The 15,568-nt window shown below is 46.4% G+C and overlaps 1 protein-coding gene across 1 annotated transcript; it reads right to left on the bottom strand.

Annotated features, from left to right (window-relative positions):
• Positions 1-3,195: 3,195 nt before the first annotated feature.
• LOC135540072 (draxin-A) lies at positions 3,196-15,016 on the bottom strand. Its single transcript, XM_064966404.1, has 7 exons — positions 14,848-15,016; positions 7,747-8,272; positions 7,223-7,446; positions 4,826-4,946; positions 4,192-4,284; positions 3,922-4,011; positions 3,196-3,775 (listed from the first exon to the last, which is right to left on the bottom strand). Exons 2-7 carry the CDS (start codon positions 8,249-8,251, stop codon positions 3,663-3,665), a joined length of 1,146 nt encoding a protein of 381 aa, XP_064822476.1. The 5' UTR covers positions 8,252-8,272; positions 14,848-15,016; the 3' UTR covers positions 3,196-3,662.
• Between the last annotated feature and the right edge of the window lie 552 nt (positions 15,017-15,568).

The following is a 15,568-nucleotide window of genomic DNA, read 5'->3' as shown; positions in this document are numbered from 1 at the left end:
AGGCCTATTTTACCAGGCAAGTCAGTTAAGAACAAATTCTTATTTTCAATGACAGCCTAGGAACAGTGGGTTAACTTGTTCAGGGGCAGAACGGCAGATTTGTACTTAGTCAGCTCAGGGATTCGATCTTGCAATCTTCCGGTTACTAGTTCAACACTAGTTCAACTACTAGGCTACCTTCCACCCCAGCAACATGACCGGCAACAGCGTCACCTATGGGCACAAACCCGCCGGCGCTGGCCCAGACAGGACTGGTAAAAAGTGCTCTTCACTGACAAGTTGAGGTTTTGTCTCACCAGGGATGATGGTCGGATTTGCATTTATTGTCAAAGGAATGAGCATTACACTGAGGCCAGTACTCTGGAGCGGGATCAATTTGTAGGTTCGAGGGTCCGTCATGGTCTGGGGAGGTGTGTCACAGAATCATCGGACTGAGCTTGTTGTCATTGTAGGCAATCTCAACGCTGTGCGTTACAAGGAAGACATCCTCCTCCCTCATGTTGTACCCTTCCTGCAGGCTCATCTTGACATGACCCTCCAGCATGACAATGCCACCAGCCATACTGCTCGTTCTGTTCGTGATTTCCTGCAAGACAGGAATGTCAGTGTTCTGCCATGGCCAGCGAAGAACACGGATTTCAATCCCATTGAGCATGTCTGGGATCTGTTGGATCGGAGAGTGAGGGCTAGGGCCATTCCCCCTAGAAATGTCTGGGAACTTGTAGGTGCCTTAGGGGAAGAGTGGGGTAACATCTCACAGCAAGAACTGGCAAGTCTGGTGCAGTCCATGAGGAGGAGATGCAGTGCAGTACTTAATGCATCTGGTGGCCACACCAGATACTGACTGTTACTTTTGATGTTGACTCCCCCCTTTGTTCAGGGACACATTATTCCATTTCTGTTAGTCACATGTCTGCGGAACTTGTTCAGTTTATGTCCAGTTGTTGAATCTTGTTATGTTCATACAAATATTTGCATGTTAAATTTGCTGAAAATAAACGCAGTTGACAGTGAGAGGACATTTTTTTGTTGTTGCTGAGTTTATCATAATAAATTGAGTGTCTCGGATTTACATTTACTATGTTACGTCTAGTCTATGAGACCAGGCTGGCCACCTGCTGTACTGGAGTCTTGAACCAAATCTTGTATGTCATTAATTTATTGTGGCCACTAGATGGAGGTGATATAGCTTGAAGCCATTTAGAAACCATAGCACCCAATTTGAAGAAGAAGACAATGCTCTGATCTGAGAAACACTCTTTTCACGCCACTTCGAAAATGGTCTCCTAACCTGCTACGAAAATCACGTCCGGTCATAGCTGTGTCTGTGCCGCTTGAAAAGAGTGTCTCGCTCTGATATATGGGAAGGTCTCAATTTCATACTCCTCTCTCCTTGTCTCCTTCCCAAAACCCATTGATGAGAAAGGCAGAGGTCCCTCCCCTTTGACCTTCTCCTTCAATGGGATTTGAGGAGGATGAAATTGAGATTTTCCCATTGGCTGATTGCTCCCAACCCATAAGGATCCCCATCCAGTTGACTACTTTAAAATGGTGGTAGCCTTCAATGGTAATGTCCATGCTAAAACTATTTAGAAACCAAGTTGAGTGCTCTAACTATCGCTAATGGTGTGACAGGGATTAAACAGTCCTGGTTATCGTTAGTGTCTCCCAATTCTTTTAAGGTGTCTGTCCTCTTGCACCCTGCTGGTAATGAACCCATTTGTTGTGACAGTAACATGGCAGATGGCCACTGGCCAACCGTAGCAGGTGCGACCCCTGACCTGACCTCCTGTTGACCTCTTTGACCTCTGTGACATCAGCGACAGTAACCAACGTAGAATTCATGCAATAATGTTTCTATTCAAAGCGGGTATAATTTCTGTCATTTTAATTTAAAGACGTATTTGATCTCAAAATGTCGTAGAAACAGCCACATCTGTCTCGTTGCACGTTGGTCGGGTATCCTCTATCTCTAGAGGGGACTGAGAAGGGAGGGATAGGAAGGGAGGGAGGGAGGTGTTTGTGACAGATGGATGTATTACTTTAATTTGTGTTGTAATTTTGCTTTACACCTGGGAGCCAAGTCAATAATCGGAATTTAATTGAATATGTGGTAACACTCCTCTGAAACATCTTCTCATACACTAAGTGTTAAACAATTCTCCATTCCTTTCTATCTAAAGGCTTTATGGGCTGTTTTACAGTCTAGGCAGGTCCCTTATTGATGCTGCTATTCCCCATGTATCCTGCCACGATTTGGCTGGGTGTGATCCATCATTCGACTGGCTGCTTTCCAAGTTTCAGCAGTGCACTCAGTAGCACAACACTTTCTCAGGGGTTATTATAAAAAAATACATCACTACTGCTTTTATTCCAAGACTGTAAATCAGAGTGAGAGCAACATGGTGCTCCCAGTGTGCTGGTTGTTTGGGACAAAAGACAAGTATTACTTACTCTGCCTGATCAAATATTGATACAGGTGCAATTGTGTGGTGGGAGTGTGAGCTAATGTTTTACTCACTAATACACTTCATGTCAGCTAATGCTTTACTCACCAATGCACTTGATGTCATTTATTTCACTTTCTTTACACTCTGTGTTTCAATTTTTGTTTGACCACCTTGTTTCTCCATTTGAAAGAGAGACAAGAGAGAAAGTGTGAAAGAGGGATGCAGCAGTGAGACTGTGGAGGATCAAGGTCACCTGCGTAGAAGCAGAGAGAGAGAGAGACAGGGAAAGAAAGTGAAAGAGACAGCATCTGTCCTCCTCCAGGAGGCCCTGGGCTCTGACACACTGCATCCCACTGAGAGCAGGGGGCATACAGCCCCATCCTCAGAGCTCCTGTGGATCTTTGGAACCAACTCTCACATCTGTCTCCACACAGAGTGCTGAGAAGAATTATTCTCACTGGTGTCATGGAGTATAATGTTTCATAAAAGACCCTGATCCCCGTGACTAAACAAACTGAATCCATCGAGGTAGCATAATGATAAGAATCTTAACCAAGCCTGCCTCTGCCCTGCCTGTCCATGAAATGGTTAAAGGACATGAACCCCCACTGACTCACATGAGCCATAGATCCCTCTGTATCATGTGGAACTCTGTGGTATGATGTAACATGAGGTCCTGGACATTTGACATTGCTAAATCCTACACCCAAGAGATCAACCCTCAATAACACTAGGGACAACCGTCATCATTGTACAAGAATTTAATCACATACAATTAAGTTGAAGAAAAAAAAAACACAATATAGACAGAGAGTTCTGTTTGAAGTATTGTATAAATAAAACATATAGTTAAACATATAAAAGGAAACTCAAACAAACATGTTTGCTTATCATACTAATTACCTTTTAAAGAGTAGTGTAACATTATCAGTAGAAAAGCAATTGGTAATCAATCCATTCTCAGAAAAGACATTCATATGTACAGGACACAGATAATCAGACACTGCACAGTTGTTGTTTTGGACCTAACATACATGTACATGATTTTGTGGCATTGAAGTGGGGGAGATGATATGAGTTGGTAGTATGAAAATGCTGAATGAACTATCACTGTCAGGTGATGTATAACCTGTGTTCTGTCTTTTGTCAGAGGGAGTGGTCATGTTCAATTTGTGGTGTGTGTGGGGGCCTCTGGTGTGTGTCTGTCGCCCCTCACACTGTGATGAAGGCACCCTGGTCACTGTTGGCTGACTCTGGCACTACGCAGCGGCCCCTTCGCCTGGTCACTCGACGCTTCCGGTGGAACTTGGCATAGCAACGGAACCCTTAGACAAAGTAATAGGACAATAGAGGATGGATAAGCAGGTTACTGACATATATAAAAATACCTTTATCACCTACTGTTTGTTGGTTGTGTTCTCTCAAAATCTCTGATGTTCTGTGGCTTTCACCTGATACATTCCTTACTCACCTTCCTCGCACATACAGTCATCATAGCACTTGTTGTTGAGGCCCCGGTTGTGAGGCTTACACTCGTGTTGTCTCAGGTCACAGCAGGAGCCTATAGGAGGGGATGGAGGGAGAAACCATGTGACTTCTGGTTGTAAATTTAAAAACAAATGTTTCAACCGTCACATGGCCTTTATCATAACGATCCTTCAGGAAACCATGACTTGAGAGGTCAGAGGTCAAGGATCAGAGGTCAGGAGAGTAATGGATGTGCGACAGTTTAGTCACTGACCTGGGAGACAGTCCAGATGGTGGTCACATGGCTCGATGGCATCAGTGTCCACTGTCACATTGCCACTGCTCAGGTTCTTACTGCGCCGCTTGTCTTCAGCATGCAAAACAACAAACAACAGATTGCCAATAAAGTACTTGGACTGAATGATTCAACCCAGGCTCAGACAAATAGATGGACAATCAAGCAAACACTTCAATGTCAATAGAAATAACAGATATATCACACGTGTTTATTCTGTGCTGCGTGTTCAATACATGCCAAGGGATCATTACAAATGTAGGACATTAATATGATCACCCTGTTATAGCAGAACTTTTTCTGCAATCCAGGCAATGTTACATTTGTAGTGTATTTGAGGTTTTAAAATGATTCTGAAGTTTGTAATTTCCACATTATGAAACTGTATCAACCCCTACAAAAATGTCCATTAATTATAATCCACATAATAATTCAGATTTCGTGTTGCTGCAGGATTATTTTCCTGCTGTAGTAGACTGGCTCAAATTAAGATCCTACATCTGTATGTTTTTTATGGGGGGGTGGGGGGGGGGGTGGAGTGAACACATTCATGTGTGACTTTCCACCAACATTAACATTAGCTGTATCTTCTCAAAACATCTAAAGTGCTGACCTTTCTTCCTGGAAGATGGCCAGGCGTCCACTGGCTTCATGTCCTCGTAGTCTGTCCAGTCAAACAGAGTCATGTCCAGAGTGGGCATCACCTCTCCTTGCATCTTCCCCCGGCTAGACTTCTGTAATGCAGAGAAAATACCCCATTACAGCCTCACACCATTGGTCTCTAACTACATTCCAGTATGTTTCTGTTGGGGTGTTGATGTGCACTGCCACCTGGCCCATAAAACAGCCTGTTAGTTGTGAACACCCAGGACTTCACACCCCAGAGTGCTTTACAGGCAATCAGTTGGCTACGGAGGACATGGCTACCCACTACACTGTTTATGGACCTGAGGCAGCATACATACATCAGATGGTAGTGTTACTACTGGTCAGAGGAGAAGGTCTGTGCTGATTCACACAGCTGTGATTTTACCAACACTGTCAACAATGTCCTACAATATTAAACCCTGAGCCGAAGCAATTTTAAGTTGAAGTCAAATTTAACAAAACAACTCCTCTGAGGATTACTCAGCCAAAACCGATATGTCATAAACTTCAACAAAACTCTTTACATAATGCATATCCCCTGGACCTCTGGGCTGTGTTAACAAAATAATAGCAGGTTATTATGAAGTCAATTTGACATTGAGAGGTCTCCTGGTGATGTCTTGAGAGACTGGACCAACCAGGCTTCTGGTGCACATTGATCCCAGCTCATTCCGTCTCACCCCGAGGAAATATTGAGGAACATCAATTAGATGTGGGATATTAGTGCTTGGCTGTTTATTTAGCCAGCAGCCGGAATCAAATATTAATTAAGAACGCTCCCAGCATCCCTGTGTCATTGAACCCAGGTCCACTCCAAGCGAGGCTTCCACTTCAGGCCGATATCTGATAGCTCCTGAATAAAGACATACACACGGTTTCCAAGGTTCTCCGGCAACTTGTAAACAGCATACCAAGCAGTCAGACAGTTCAGACATCAAACACTCACAGAGGCCAGTAAAGCCAGACAGGGCTACAGTAACTCTGGAATTATGGGCCTGGGGAGAGGAAAGCACCATGGGCCTGGGGAGAGGAAAGCACCATGGGCCTGGGGAGAGGAAAGCACCATGGGCCTGGGGAGGAAAGCACCATGGGCCTGGGGGGAAAGCACCATGGGCCTGGGGAGAGGAAAGCACCATGGGCCTGGGGAGCACCATGGGCCTGGGGAGGAAAGCACCATGGGCCTGGGGAGAGGAAAGCACCATGGGCCTGGGGAGAGGAAAGCACCATGGGCACCATGGGGGGAGCACCAGGAAAGCACCATGGGCCTGGGGGGAGCACCATGGGCCTGGGGGAAAGCACCATGGGCCTGGGGAGCACCAGGGCCTGGGGAGAGGCAGCACCATGGGCCTGGGGAGAGGAAAGCACCATGGGCCTGGGGAGAGGAAAGCACCATGGGCCTGGGGAGAGGAAAGCACCATGGGCCTGGGGAGAGGAAAGCACCATGGGCCTGGGGAGGGAGCACCATGGGCCTGGGGAAAGCACCATGGGCCTGGGGAGAGGAAAGCACCATGGGCCTGGGGAGGGGCACCATGGGCCTGGGGAAAGCACCATGGGCCTGGGGAGAGGAAAGCACCATGGGCCTGGGAGAGGAAAGCACCATGGGCCTGGGGAGAGGAAAGCACCATGGGCCTGGGAGAGGAAAGCACCACAGACAAAGAGTAGGCTCCTCGGAACAGATGAGTACTGTTATTTACCAGTCTAATGAGTGTGTTGGTGGTTTGATAGCATCCTGTGATTAATAGATGGATGATAGATGAGAAGGAGTATTTATATTTGAGGAGCAGAGAAGATATCTAACGCTGTGTGTGTGAGCGCTGTGATGGCAGGCAGCATACTGGGAGAAAGTGACTGACAGATGGCTATGAGGAGGAGGGGCCAGGCTGCTACACCTCACCCACCACACTTCTACAACCCCCCTCCTCATACAAATGAGCCCATTGCCTCCTAGACGTTCAATCATGGATTTACCAGACAGGAATACATAATAACCAAGACAGTAACAGAGAGGTTATTCTACTACTTGACCAATGATGGTGTGAACTTGACCCCCAAGGCATGTGTTATGTAGATTAGCATAACTATATCCATCATATCTAAAAACCCTTGAGACCAGTCTACCATATTGGCTATTATGTTCCAACCACCCTCAACTGATAGGTAATTTAAAAAGCCTGTCTCCTCGTTTTTCTGAGATGAATAATGAGCTATGTGATACATTAAGCCCATTATGGTGCCTAGGTATTTCCAAATAGGAAATACAGTCGCTTTCTTTACCATGAACACGTATCTCTATAAACCCTACAACACTGAGGCACAACTGACAATGGTATTTCTAATAAGCACTCATGTCTTTATGGGGTACCTGGGGTTTGGTGGAGGCTGGGGGCAGCGTTGGGAGATGCTCGCTCATCACCGTGGAAACCGCATAGGAGCCGGAGCCAAAGACCACGTAAATGGGGGAGGGGGGTTCAGTGGGCGGGGTCAATTTGTGAGAGGAGGCGGCTGCAGCGGCGGAGGAGACAGATCCCTCCTCAGACAGATCCCTGTTCTTCAGAACAGAGCCCAGCTCAGGCTCAGGGAGAAAACCTACAATGAGGGAGAGAAGGACAGAACAGGGGTGGGGGAGGTGAAGGATAGCCAGACATTATCATATACACCTAACAAGATCTCTCCCTGTTGCCAAGAAAAATGTATTACATTTTTTTGTTCATTGTTAAGTAGAAGGTCAACTACTTAAAATACTTAATCAATTTATTTATCATTATGTTTTTAAATTGATTAGTATTTGTGCTCTTTTAGAACTCTTTATATTACATTTATAGAGAACTAATCCCAAACAGGCTCACGGCTCATTATCTGATAACCCTAGATCCATTGGGGACTCACCTTTAGTGAGCCGACCCTTATCTCTCCGACCTCCATGTCTCCTCTGGTCAAAGTGGTGCCCATGCCCCTGGCCCCTCCCCTTGCGTGGCCCCAGAGGGTGGTTCTCTCGGGCATGAGACGGGTTCCTGAAGCCCCCACGACCCTTCTCCTGCTCCCTGCCCACAGGACCCATCTCCAGTCTCACCGGGTTCAGGCCCTCCAGACCCGTCCCATCATCCTCAGGCCGAGCTGCGGGGTGCAGGGGCCTGCGGGAGAGAAGCCCAGCCCCAGAACTGGCTTTGGCACCACGGGACCCCTGACCACCATGCCCCACTCCACGCTCCCTAACGTGCCCATGCCCGTGACTCTGGAAGCCCTGATCAGGGTACTGGAGGGCATTGCCACTGCCTGGCGAGGGCTGTGCCAGTCTCCTCTTTGCATGTGTGGAGCCAGGTTCAGCGCTGTGTGAAACAGCCAGAGTGGAGAACAGGAGAGCCAGAGGCAGACACCAGGAGGAAGACATCATCTATAACCACTGAGCCACCTGCTGTAAAAATACAACAGTTTTCAGTACACTCATTCTATATTTTACATGACGAAAATGGACAGAAGCAGCTACATTATGATGACACAAACACACTATGGACTGGGCTGGTGAACTATACTTCTCAGAAAGTCCAGAGTACATTCAAATATACAGTATGTAGACAAACTTGTCTCCCGTCATGTTTTATATAATCCCTACAGAACATAGTGTTTCACACCATCAGTCACTGCTGATTGGTGTGATATCCCTCTGTGAGTGCCTGTGGATTTGAGCCTCTGCCATGGAGTCCACCACCAGGCAGCCATACTATCCTCCTCTGCCATGGAGTCCACCACCAGGCAGCCATACTATCCTCCTCTGCCATGGAGTCCACCACCAGGCAGCCATACTATCCTCCTCTGCCATGGAGTCCACCACCAGGCAGCCACACTATCCTCCTCTGCCATGGAGTCCACCACCAGGTAGCCACACTATCCTCCTCTGCCACCAGGCAGTTACACTATCCCCCTCTGCGATGGAGTCCACCACCAAGCAGCCATACTATCCTCCTCTTTTTCCATGGAGTCCACCACCAGGCAGCCACACTATCCTCCTCCGCCATGGAGTCCACCACCAAGCAGCCACACTATCCTCCTCCGCCATGGAGTCCACCACCAAGCAGCCACACTATCCTCCTCCGCCATGGAGTCCACCACCAAGCAGCCACACGATCTTCCTCCGTCATGGAGTCCACCACCAAACAGCCACACTATCCTCCTCCGCCATGGAGTCCACCACCAAGCAGTCACACTATCCTCCTCCGCCATGGAGTCCACCACCAGACAGCCAAACTATCCTCCTCTGCCAACAGGCAGTTACACTATCCTCCTCTGCGATGGAGTCCACCACCAAGCAGCCATACTATCCTCCTCTGCCATGGAGTCCACCACCAAACAGCCACACTATCCTCCTCTGCCATGGAGTCCACCACCAAGCAGCCACACTATCCTCCTCCGAAAATGGAATCCACCACCAAGCAGCCACACGATCCTCCTCCACCATGGAATCCACCACCAAGCAGCCACACGATCCTCCTCCACCATGGAATCCACCACCAAGCAGCCACACTATCCTCCTCCGCCATGGAGTCCACCACCAGGCAGCCACACTATCCTCCTCCGCCATGGAGTCCACCACCAGGCAGCCACACTATCCTCCTCGTAAGACCCCAGGCAGTACGCTGTTCCCTTGTCCTCTGTTCCCAGAAGCACTCAGTACCACCCTATCATAGCCTACTCACCCTTCCACCATCCCTGTTGCTGTGCTATGGCAGCACTCATCAGTCTTAGCAGTAATCATTACCCTCTTGTGCTAGCCTCTCAAGCTGCAGTGGCTCTTTAGGAGCCTATATAGGACAGAGACATACAGACCCTTAGTGTTGTAAAAATGAATTTCCCGGTCTGTCATCCTCTTCATCATAAGATGCTTCAGCCGTTCTCCACCACAGCCTTGCATTATGTATACCTGTGGGCTCTAGGAGATGCATCTCCAACCCACCTGTCTATTTATTATAACAGTAAGAATCAAGTGTGAGGTCAATATGATTGAGAAATAATGACATAACCCAATTAGTGGCACTGCCACTGACTGCACTAAGGAGATCAAAAGGTGATTGGTACAGATGGGACTTTCTGAGAATGGGCATGGGGCCTGAGGACTAATAACCACTAGCTAACTGACCGACTTCATTTGTATTCAACTCTGGATGTCCTCGTAAAATGTCAGAGTCCTTGTTTCCAACCCCCTGGTCTAGTTCATGTGAGTTCATTTGGGTTGTTTATTAAAAAGAACAAGGTGAGCTTTCTGTTCCTCTCTGATGGGTTTGGACCATCCATCGCCCTGGCAACGCAGCATGACTGCTCTGCCCCTGGCAGGCCACTCTTTTATGTTAAAGACAGACGACGGTGCGGCCCATACAGGAAATCTATAGGGGAGAAGTATTGACCTGCTGCTGCAGGGGTGTTGTGGGTCGATAGCCTTGCCTCTCAATCTCACACACACACACACACACACACACACACACACACACACACACACACACTTTCAAAAACACTCCACCCTGAGGTTTACACTGAGTTATTTAGGTGCTTTGAAAACAGGCCAGGACTAGGAGATTGCGTTATGGGGAGGAGGAGAAGCAACTGCTGTCAAGGGGAATGTGTGGTGTTATTGCAAGCAGGCCTGTATGGGGATTAGACACAAACTGCTATCTCTTGCCTGTCTCTGGAGGGAGTTCTACCCACTGTGCAGTTTGCAAACAACAGTGGGACGGTAGCTGCTGAGGTGAGACCTTTATCGTCTATAACCTTACAGTGTGTCTGAGAGAGAGAGGTACAGTGCACTTTCCCACACAAAGTGTTTGGTTAGGCTTTATCTCATCCTCCAGCCCTGTACATTTGACACTGCTGTGGTAGAGAAGGGTATTTTTAATCACAGTACAGAGAGACTTCGCAGAAAAATGGCATCGCAAGAAAACACTCTAGCTTGTTGGTCTGCTCAGTGAGAACAATGAGGCCTTGCTGACAAAATGAACAAACCAACCAGTCCCAAAAAATAGACGGCAGCAAACAGCATCAAAATGCACATGACGTACTGTACATATTGACTGAGCCCAGACTCATATTGGAGATCACAGAGTCCTCTGAAATGAGTGTGCAGATAATGGGGCGCAGACAGAGGCTGAGCAGCATTCTGATTGAATGGCACCACAAATATTTCTCTCTCACATAAAGAGAAATGGGGCGCCTCCATAGAAACGGAGTGGACTGCGAGTCGGAGACTGAATAGCCCTGTCACCTTAAAAGGAAGGCGGTGGGTAACAGAGAGGGGCACAGAGGCAAAGAGCATCCTTGCCTAGCAGAGCCCCTTCTCCTTTGGCCCTTTGATGTAGCCGTCAACAGGTGGTCCTTTGAGAAGACTCAGGATGGGGGTGGAAATAGAACACTCTGGGGTGGAGTTCTCAGCATCTTCTGATGATAAGCAGCCCCTACTAAACAGTGTATTATACAGCGCTGTGTGATATAGGTAGGACGCAGCAGGGGTTAGCATCTGGCGCCGAGGCGGTGGCCAGGCCAGGGGGGCAAAACCAAATGGCCAGGCCAAGCGTGAAACTCTTTCTGAAGACAGAGAGGGCTTTGAGAGCACATGAGGAGGAGTAGGATACAGTGTAAGGTGTACCTTCAGTTTATATACACATGGAAAGCTGTGAACATATTGAACAACCTATTGAAAAACTGAGATGATATGAATTGAGATGTGTTCAGACAGAGGTAGGTCCAGTGATGATGGGTAATCTAGCAGCAGAGTGCAAAGGGCCACCTCTGAGGCCTGGTTCATTAAACACTGAGATCTGAGACCTCTCTCTGGTCCATGACCAATTGGTCAGTGCTCAACAAAATCAGGCCCTGACATGCTTCACAGATCATGGACACAGCTGAAATGATAGTTTGAAGAGGGCCTGGTAGTGAGGGGAGCAGCGAGGCAAGGTGAGGCGAAGAAGTGGCACTGGGCACTGGGCTGGCAGTGGACTCTGTTTTATGTGCATAGATAACTTCACCTGCTGGGCCACAAGCCTCCAGAAGCCATCTGCTCCTGTCCTGTTGTCTCTCCTAGCAACCAGCGTGGCCACGAAGAACGACCAAACAAAGATCCAAAAACTCCCGGAATCATTCTGGGTTTACATAAAGAGATTACAGGCCCATGTCCAAAAGCACATTTATATCAGATGATTTATCTGATTAGCAGTGTTCCGTCAGGTTGCAGAGTGTGTGCCTTCTGTGTAATGTGAGAGTGAGAGGACAATGGGAAGTCAGGAAGGGAGGGGGTGGCTGGGCTCAGGTGGACTCTGGTCCCTGTCCCCATCACATATGGCTCACTGGAGAACAACAGACTTCACACCAACCAGACCAGAAACGCATGACTAATTCACCATCATTTCTTTGCTCCCACCGTGAACAATGCCAATAACCCCCCCCCCCCCACACCCAAAACAAAACCAAATGGGAGGTCTTGTGGTAAACACAGCTGGTGATCCACTGCGATAACTGTACACTCTAGTCAAAATAAGAATGCAGAGAAAAAGATCATTCAATAGCCTGTATATTTAAATGCCCAAGAAAGGATTGATTTCTCAATCATTTGGCAGACTTAAAGAGTCAATGGATGCATTCATGTATCTATTAGTCGATTAAAATATGCTGTTCATCAGGTGTTCGCCATGTAATAAACACATAAGATTCTCAATGTTTACCAACACTTAACTTTCATAAGTCTGATTTCCATCAGATTTCTCAACAAATACTTCAGGAAAGCTACTGAAAGCACTAGAAACAATTGTGTCAGCAAGTAGCCTTTCAACTGCCCAATTAATAGAGAGCAATAGTAAAGGCGTCTTTTTGTAGGCACTAACTCGACCTATGAGAAAATTAATGGAATTTTTGTAGGGTTTTTGGATAAATGCCAAAAATAAGGTATGTGGTAAACATGGATTTAGGAGATCTTATACATTTTGTTCTATAAGATCATCTTCAGCAGCTAAAGTCACTTTTTGTGAATTTTGAGTACATAATGGCAATATAATCCCTAAAGGTCATGTTAATTGACTGATATGTCATAGAACAAAACATATAAGATCTCTTCAGCCTGAGTTAATCTCAGACCTTATTTTCGGCGTTTATCCCAAAACCCTATTCTTTCCTCATAGGAACAGCTGAACGAACCAGAGGTAACTCATTTCTGGGTTTTAGGACTACAAGCTGGCGAGCTCGATGACCGCTGATTTAAACAGTTTGAATTCTTCAGCTCTCTAGAGAACAATATTGGAGATTTCATACCATCAACTGGGCGCTTTTGCAGCTCTGGGTGTGCAGCATTATCCGCTGAGCCCCTGGAAACTGCTCAGTGTGATGAGAGCCATAAGGAAGGCCCATCTGTCAGCAAGTGAGCCGATGCAGAGAAGAGGCACAAACTGATTCTGTGGCAATTTCGTTGCAGGTACAACAGATGTGGGGCAAGATCGAACATTGCCACGGTTGCACAGCAACATCACAGACATCCCGCAATGTGGCCATTATCTTCCCGTAGAGCACGCTCAGTGCACACACACACACTCACAGCGGGGCAACCTCCTCCAGATACCCACAGAGCAGAGAGAGAAACACGTTCCAGCAACGCTCTGAGACACAAACAGCACCAGGAGAACAGAGCTACAGACATCCCACTGAGAGGAGAAAGACAAGGGAGAGACAAAGAGACAGGGGGAGGGTAGGCCAAGAACAGAACAGACAGACAGACAGACAGACAGACAGACAGACAGACAGACAGACAGACAGACAATTTATCCAGGGCAGGGTTAATTGGAACAGTGACAGTGGAATCTCTCTCTCATTTGATGTCACACAAGGAGACCAGCTGGGTCCACTGTTCAAAAACCAAAACACAACAACAACCAATCAGACTGAACCAACCTTGAACCCGAAAAGATCACTGTTGACAGCATATCACACTTTAACGCTCATTAGAAGACATGGAGATGGTGGCCACGCTAGGTAGTAGATCATCAATGTAGTCCATAGTGGAGGAGATTTGCTATATTGGCACAGCTCACTGCTTTACCTAGCCTACACATTATATGAAGAGGCAGCATAGTGATAGTGTACTAAGACGTTTTCTACGTAAGTGGAATGGAGGAATAACTTTTGTTAATTAATGCTTGGTTAGGCTACCATAAAGTCATGATTAATCTTTCCATATTTTCCTTGGGTTGGCTATTATTTTTATGAAATGTCTCTCAATAGTGAACGTGGACTGGATGTGACCCCCAGATCGCCCTGCCAGGAGCTTCACAATCAGGTGTCTCCACAGTTCTCATAGGGATCACATTCACATTCACATTCCTGCTGCTTGGCTTGCTTTTAATTAACAGGCTTATTAATGAGTCCACAAATATTGTACACCCACTGTCTCTGCTTTATATTCACTTACAGTTGATTAATAAAATGCATGATCTCACAAGGAGACAGCCTACCTAAAATCTCTCACTCTCTCTCTACATAATTGCAATATATGATTGTCTCTTTTAACATGTTCATTAATACTCTTTGAGCTATTTTCAAGATACAGAACAAAAACATATTTTATTTCCAATATCAGAATGACTTTCCCCTATGCCAAATAACAGAACACAGTTAAATTCAGATAAGATAATCATAAAACGTACCACTAAGCAATTAGTAATACTGAAGGCACTATTGGGTATAATAAAAAGGCAAACAATTTCACATATATGTCTTTAAATTTAGAATAATTGGCCGCCACGGTTTCTATCTTGCCTTCAGTGGAGTTAATTCATATAGCCTAATAACTTTATAGAAGAAAGTGGGTGTTATTAATGCACTAGCTTGTACAAGACGTAGTCTATTGAATGCAACAAAATAAAGCTAAATGAATGATACAGGTGGCACATTTGGTTGGCTATAGTTCGTTATTGCGACAGAGAACCTTCTTTAACACTTGAATAAATTGGCAAATTAACTTACCCGCGTTGGTTAATCCGTTGAGGTTGACTATTATTGCAAAGGGCATTCAGTCATATGGGAAGACCGATATAGTTTGATAACGCGCACAGGACTCAAATTCCGTCTGTGTAGGCTCCGTTCACAGTCTGTGTGCTGGTCGTTGGGATTCTATCTGGTTTTTGAAGTCACCGGCTGAAAGCGCGTAACCGTATGCGCGTTCATGCGGAGATTTATGTCAGCGTTTGTCCCATTAGGTGAGGCGCATGGGAATATGTTTCCTGAGTTTGCGATAGGATACATCAATTTGTCGCCAGTGTTCGCCGGTAAAGTGAGAAACTGTCGAAATGTATTCCTTCTTTGATTACAATTATCACCGTGAATTATATCAAAGTTTCCTACATGCAATGGGAACTGAACGTTGAAACAAATAGTACGCAAAGTGTGTACGTACACAAGTGTGCATCAATTAATCATTTCGCAGGAAAAATAAAAACAACAGAATTGGGTTTCTTCTTGTGTAAGAATATTGTATAACTTTATGAACCGGCATCCGTTCATGTGGCAGTAGGGGGTAATGAAGAAGTTGAGGCACAGCATGTTGTGGAGGACCCCCTGCTTGGCACGGCGTATTATAAGTATGACTCCCCAGCAAGAGCGCACAGCGAGCAACTACTGTGCCACACACACCAGCACTCCATTCTCAAATAGCGCCACCGGCACTAAAAACGCTTTGATGATTCTC

The sequence above is a fragment of the Oncorhynchus masou genome, chromosome 5, assembly GCF_036934945.1.
Source record: "Oncorhynchus masou masou isolate Uvic2021 chromosome 5, UVic_Omas_1.1, whole genome shotgun sequence".
Taxonomy (NCBI): Eukaryota; Metazoa; Chordata; class Actinopteri; order Salmoniformes; family Salmonidae; genus Oncorhynchus; species Oncorhynchus masou.
Note: the sequence above shows the minus strand (reverse complement) of the source record. Positions and strands in the feature narration are given on the sequence as shown.

Bases quoted from the DNA above. Each gene is read 5' to 3' on its own strand.
- LOC135540072 (XM_064966404.1), bottom strand. From the start codon at position 8,251: ATGATGTCTTCCTCCTGGTGTCTGCCTCTGGCTCTCCTGTTCTCCACT. The intron at 4,285-4,825 runs GTCAGCACTTTA...TGCATGCTGAAG, and splicing joins GCCATCTTCCAGGAAGAAAG to ACAAGCGGCGCAGTAAGAAC. The intron at 4,012-4,191 runs GTCAGTGACTAA...CCCCTCCTATAG, and splicing joins CCATCTGGACTGTCTCCCAG to GCTCCTGCTGTGACCTGAGA.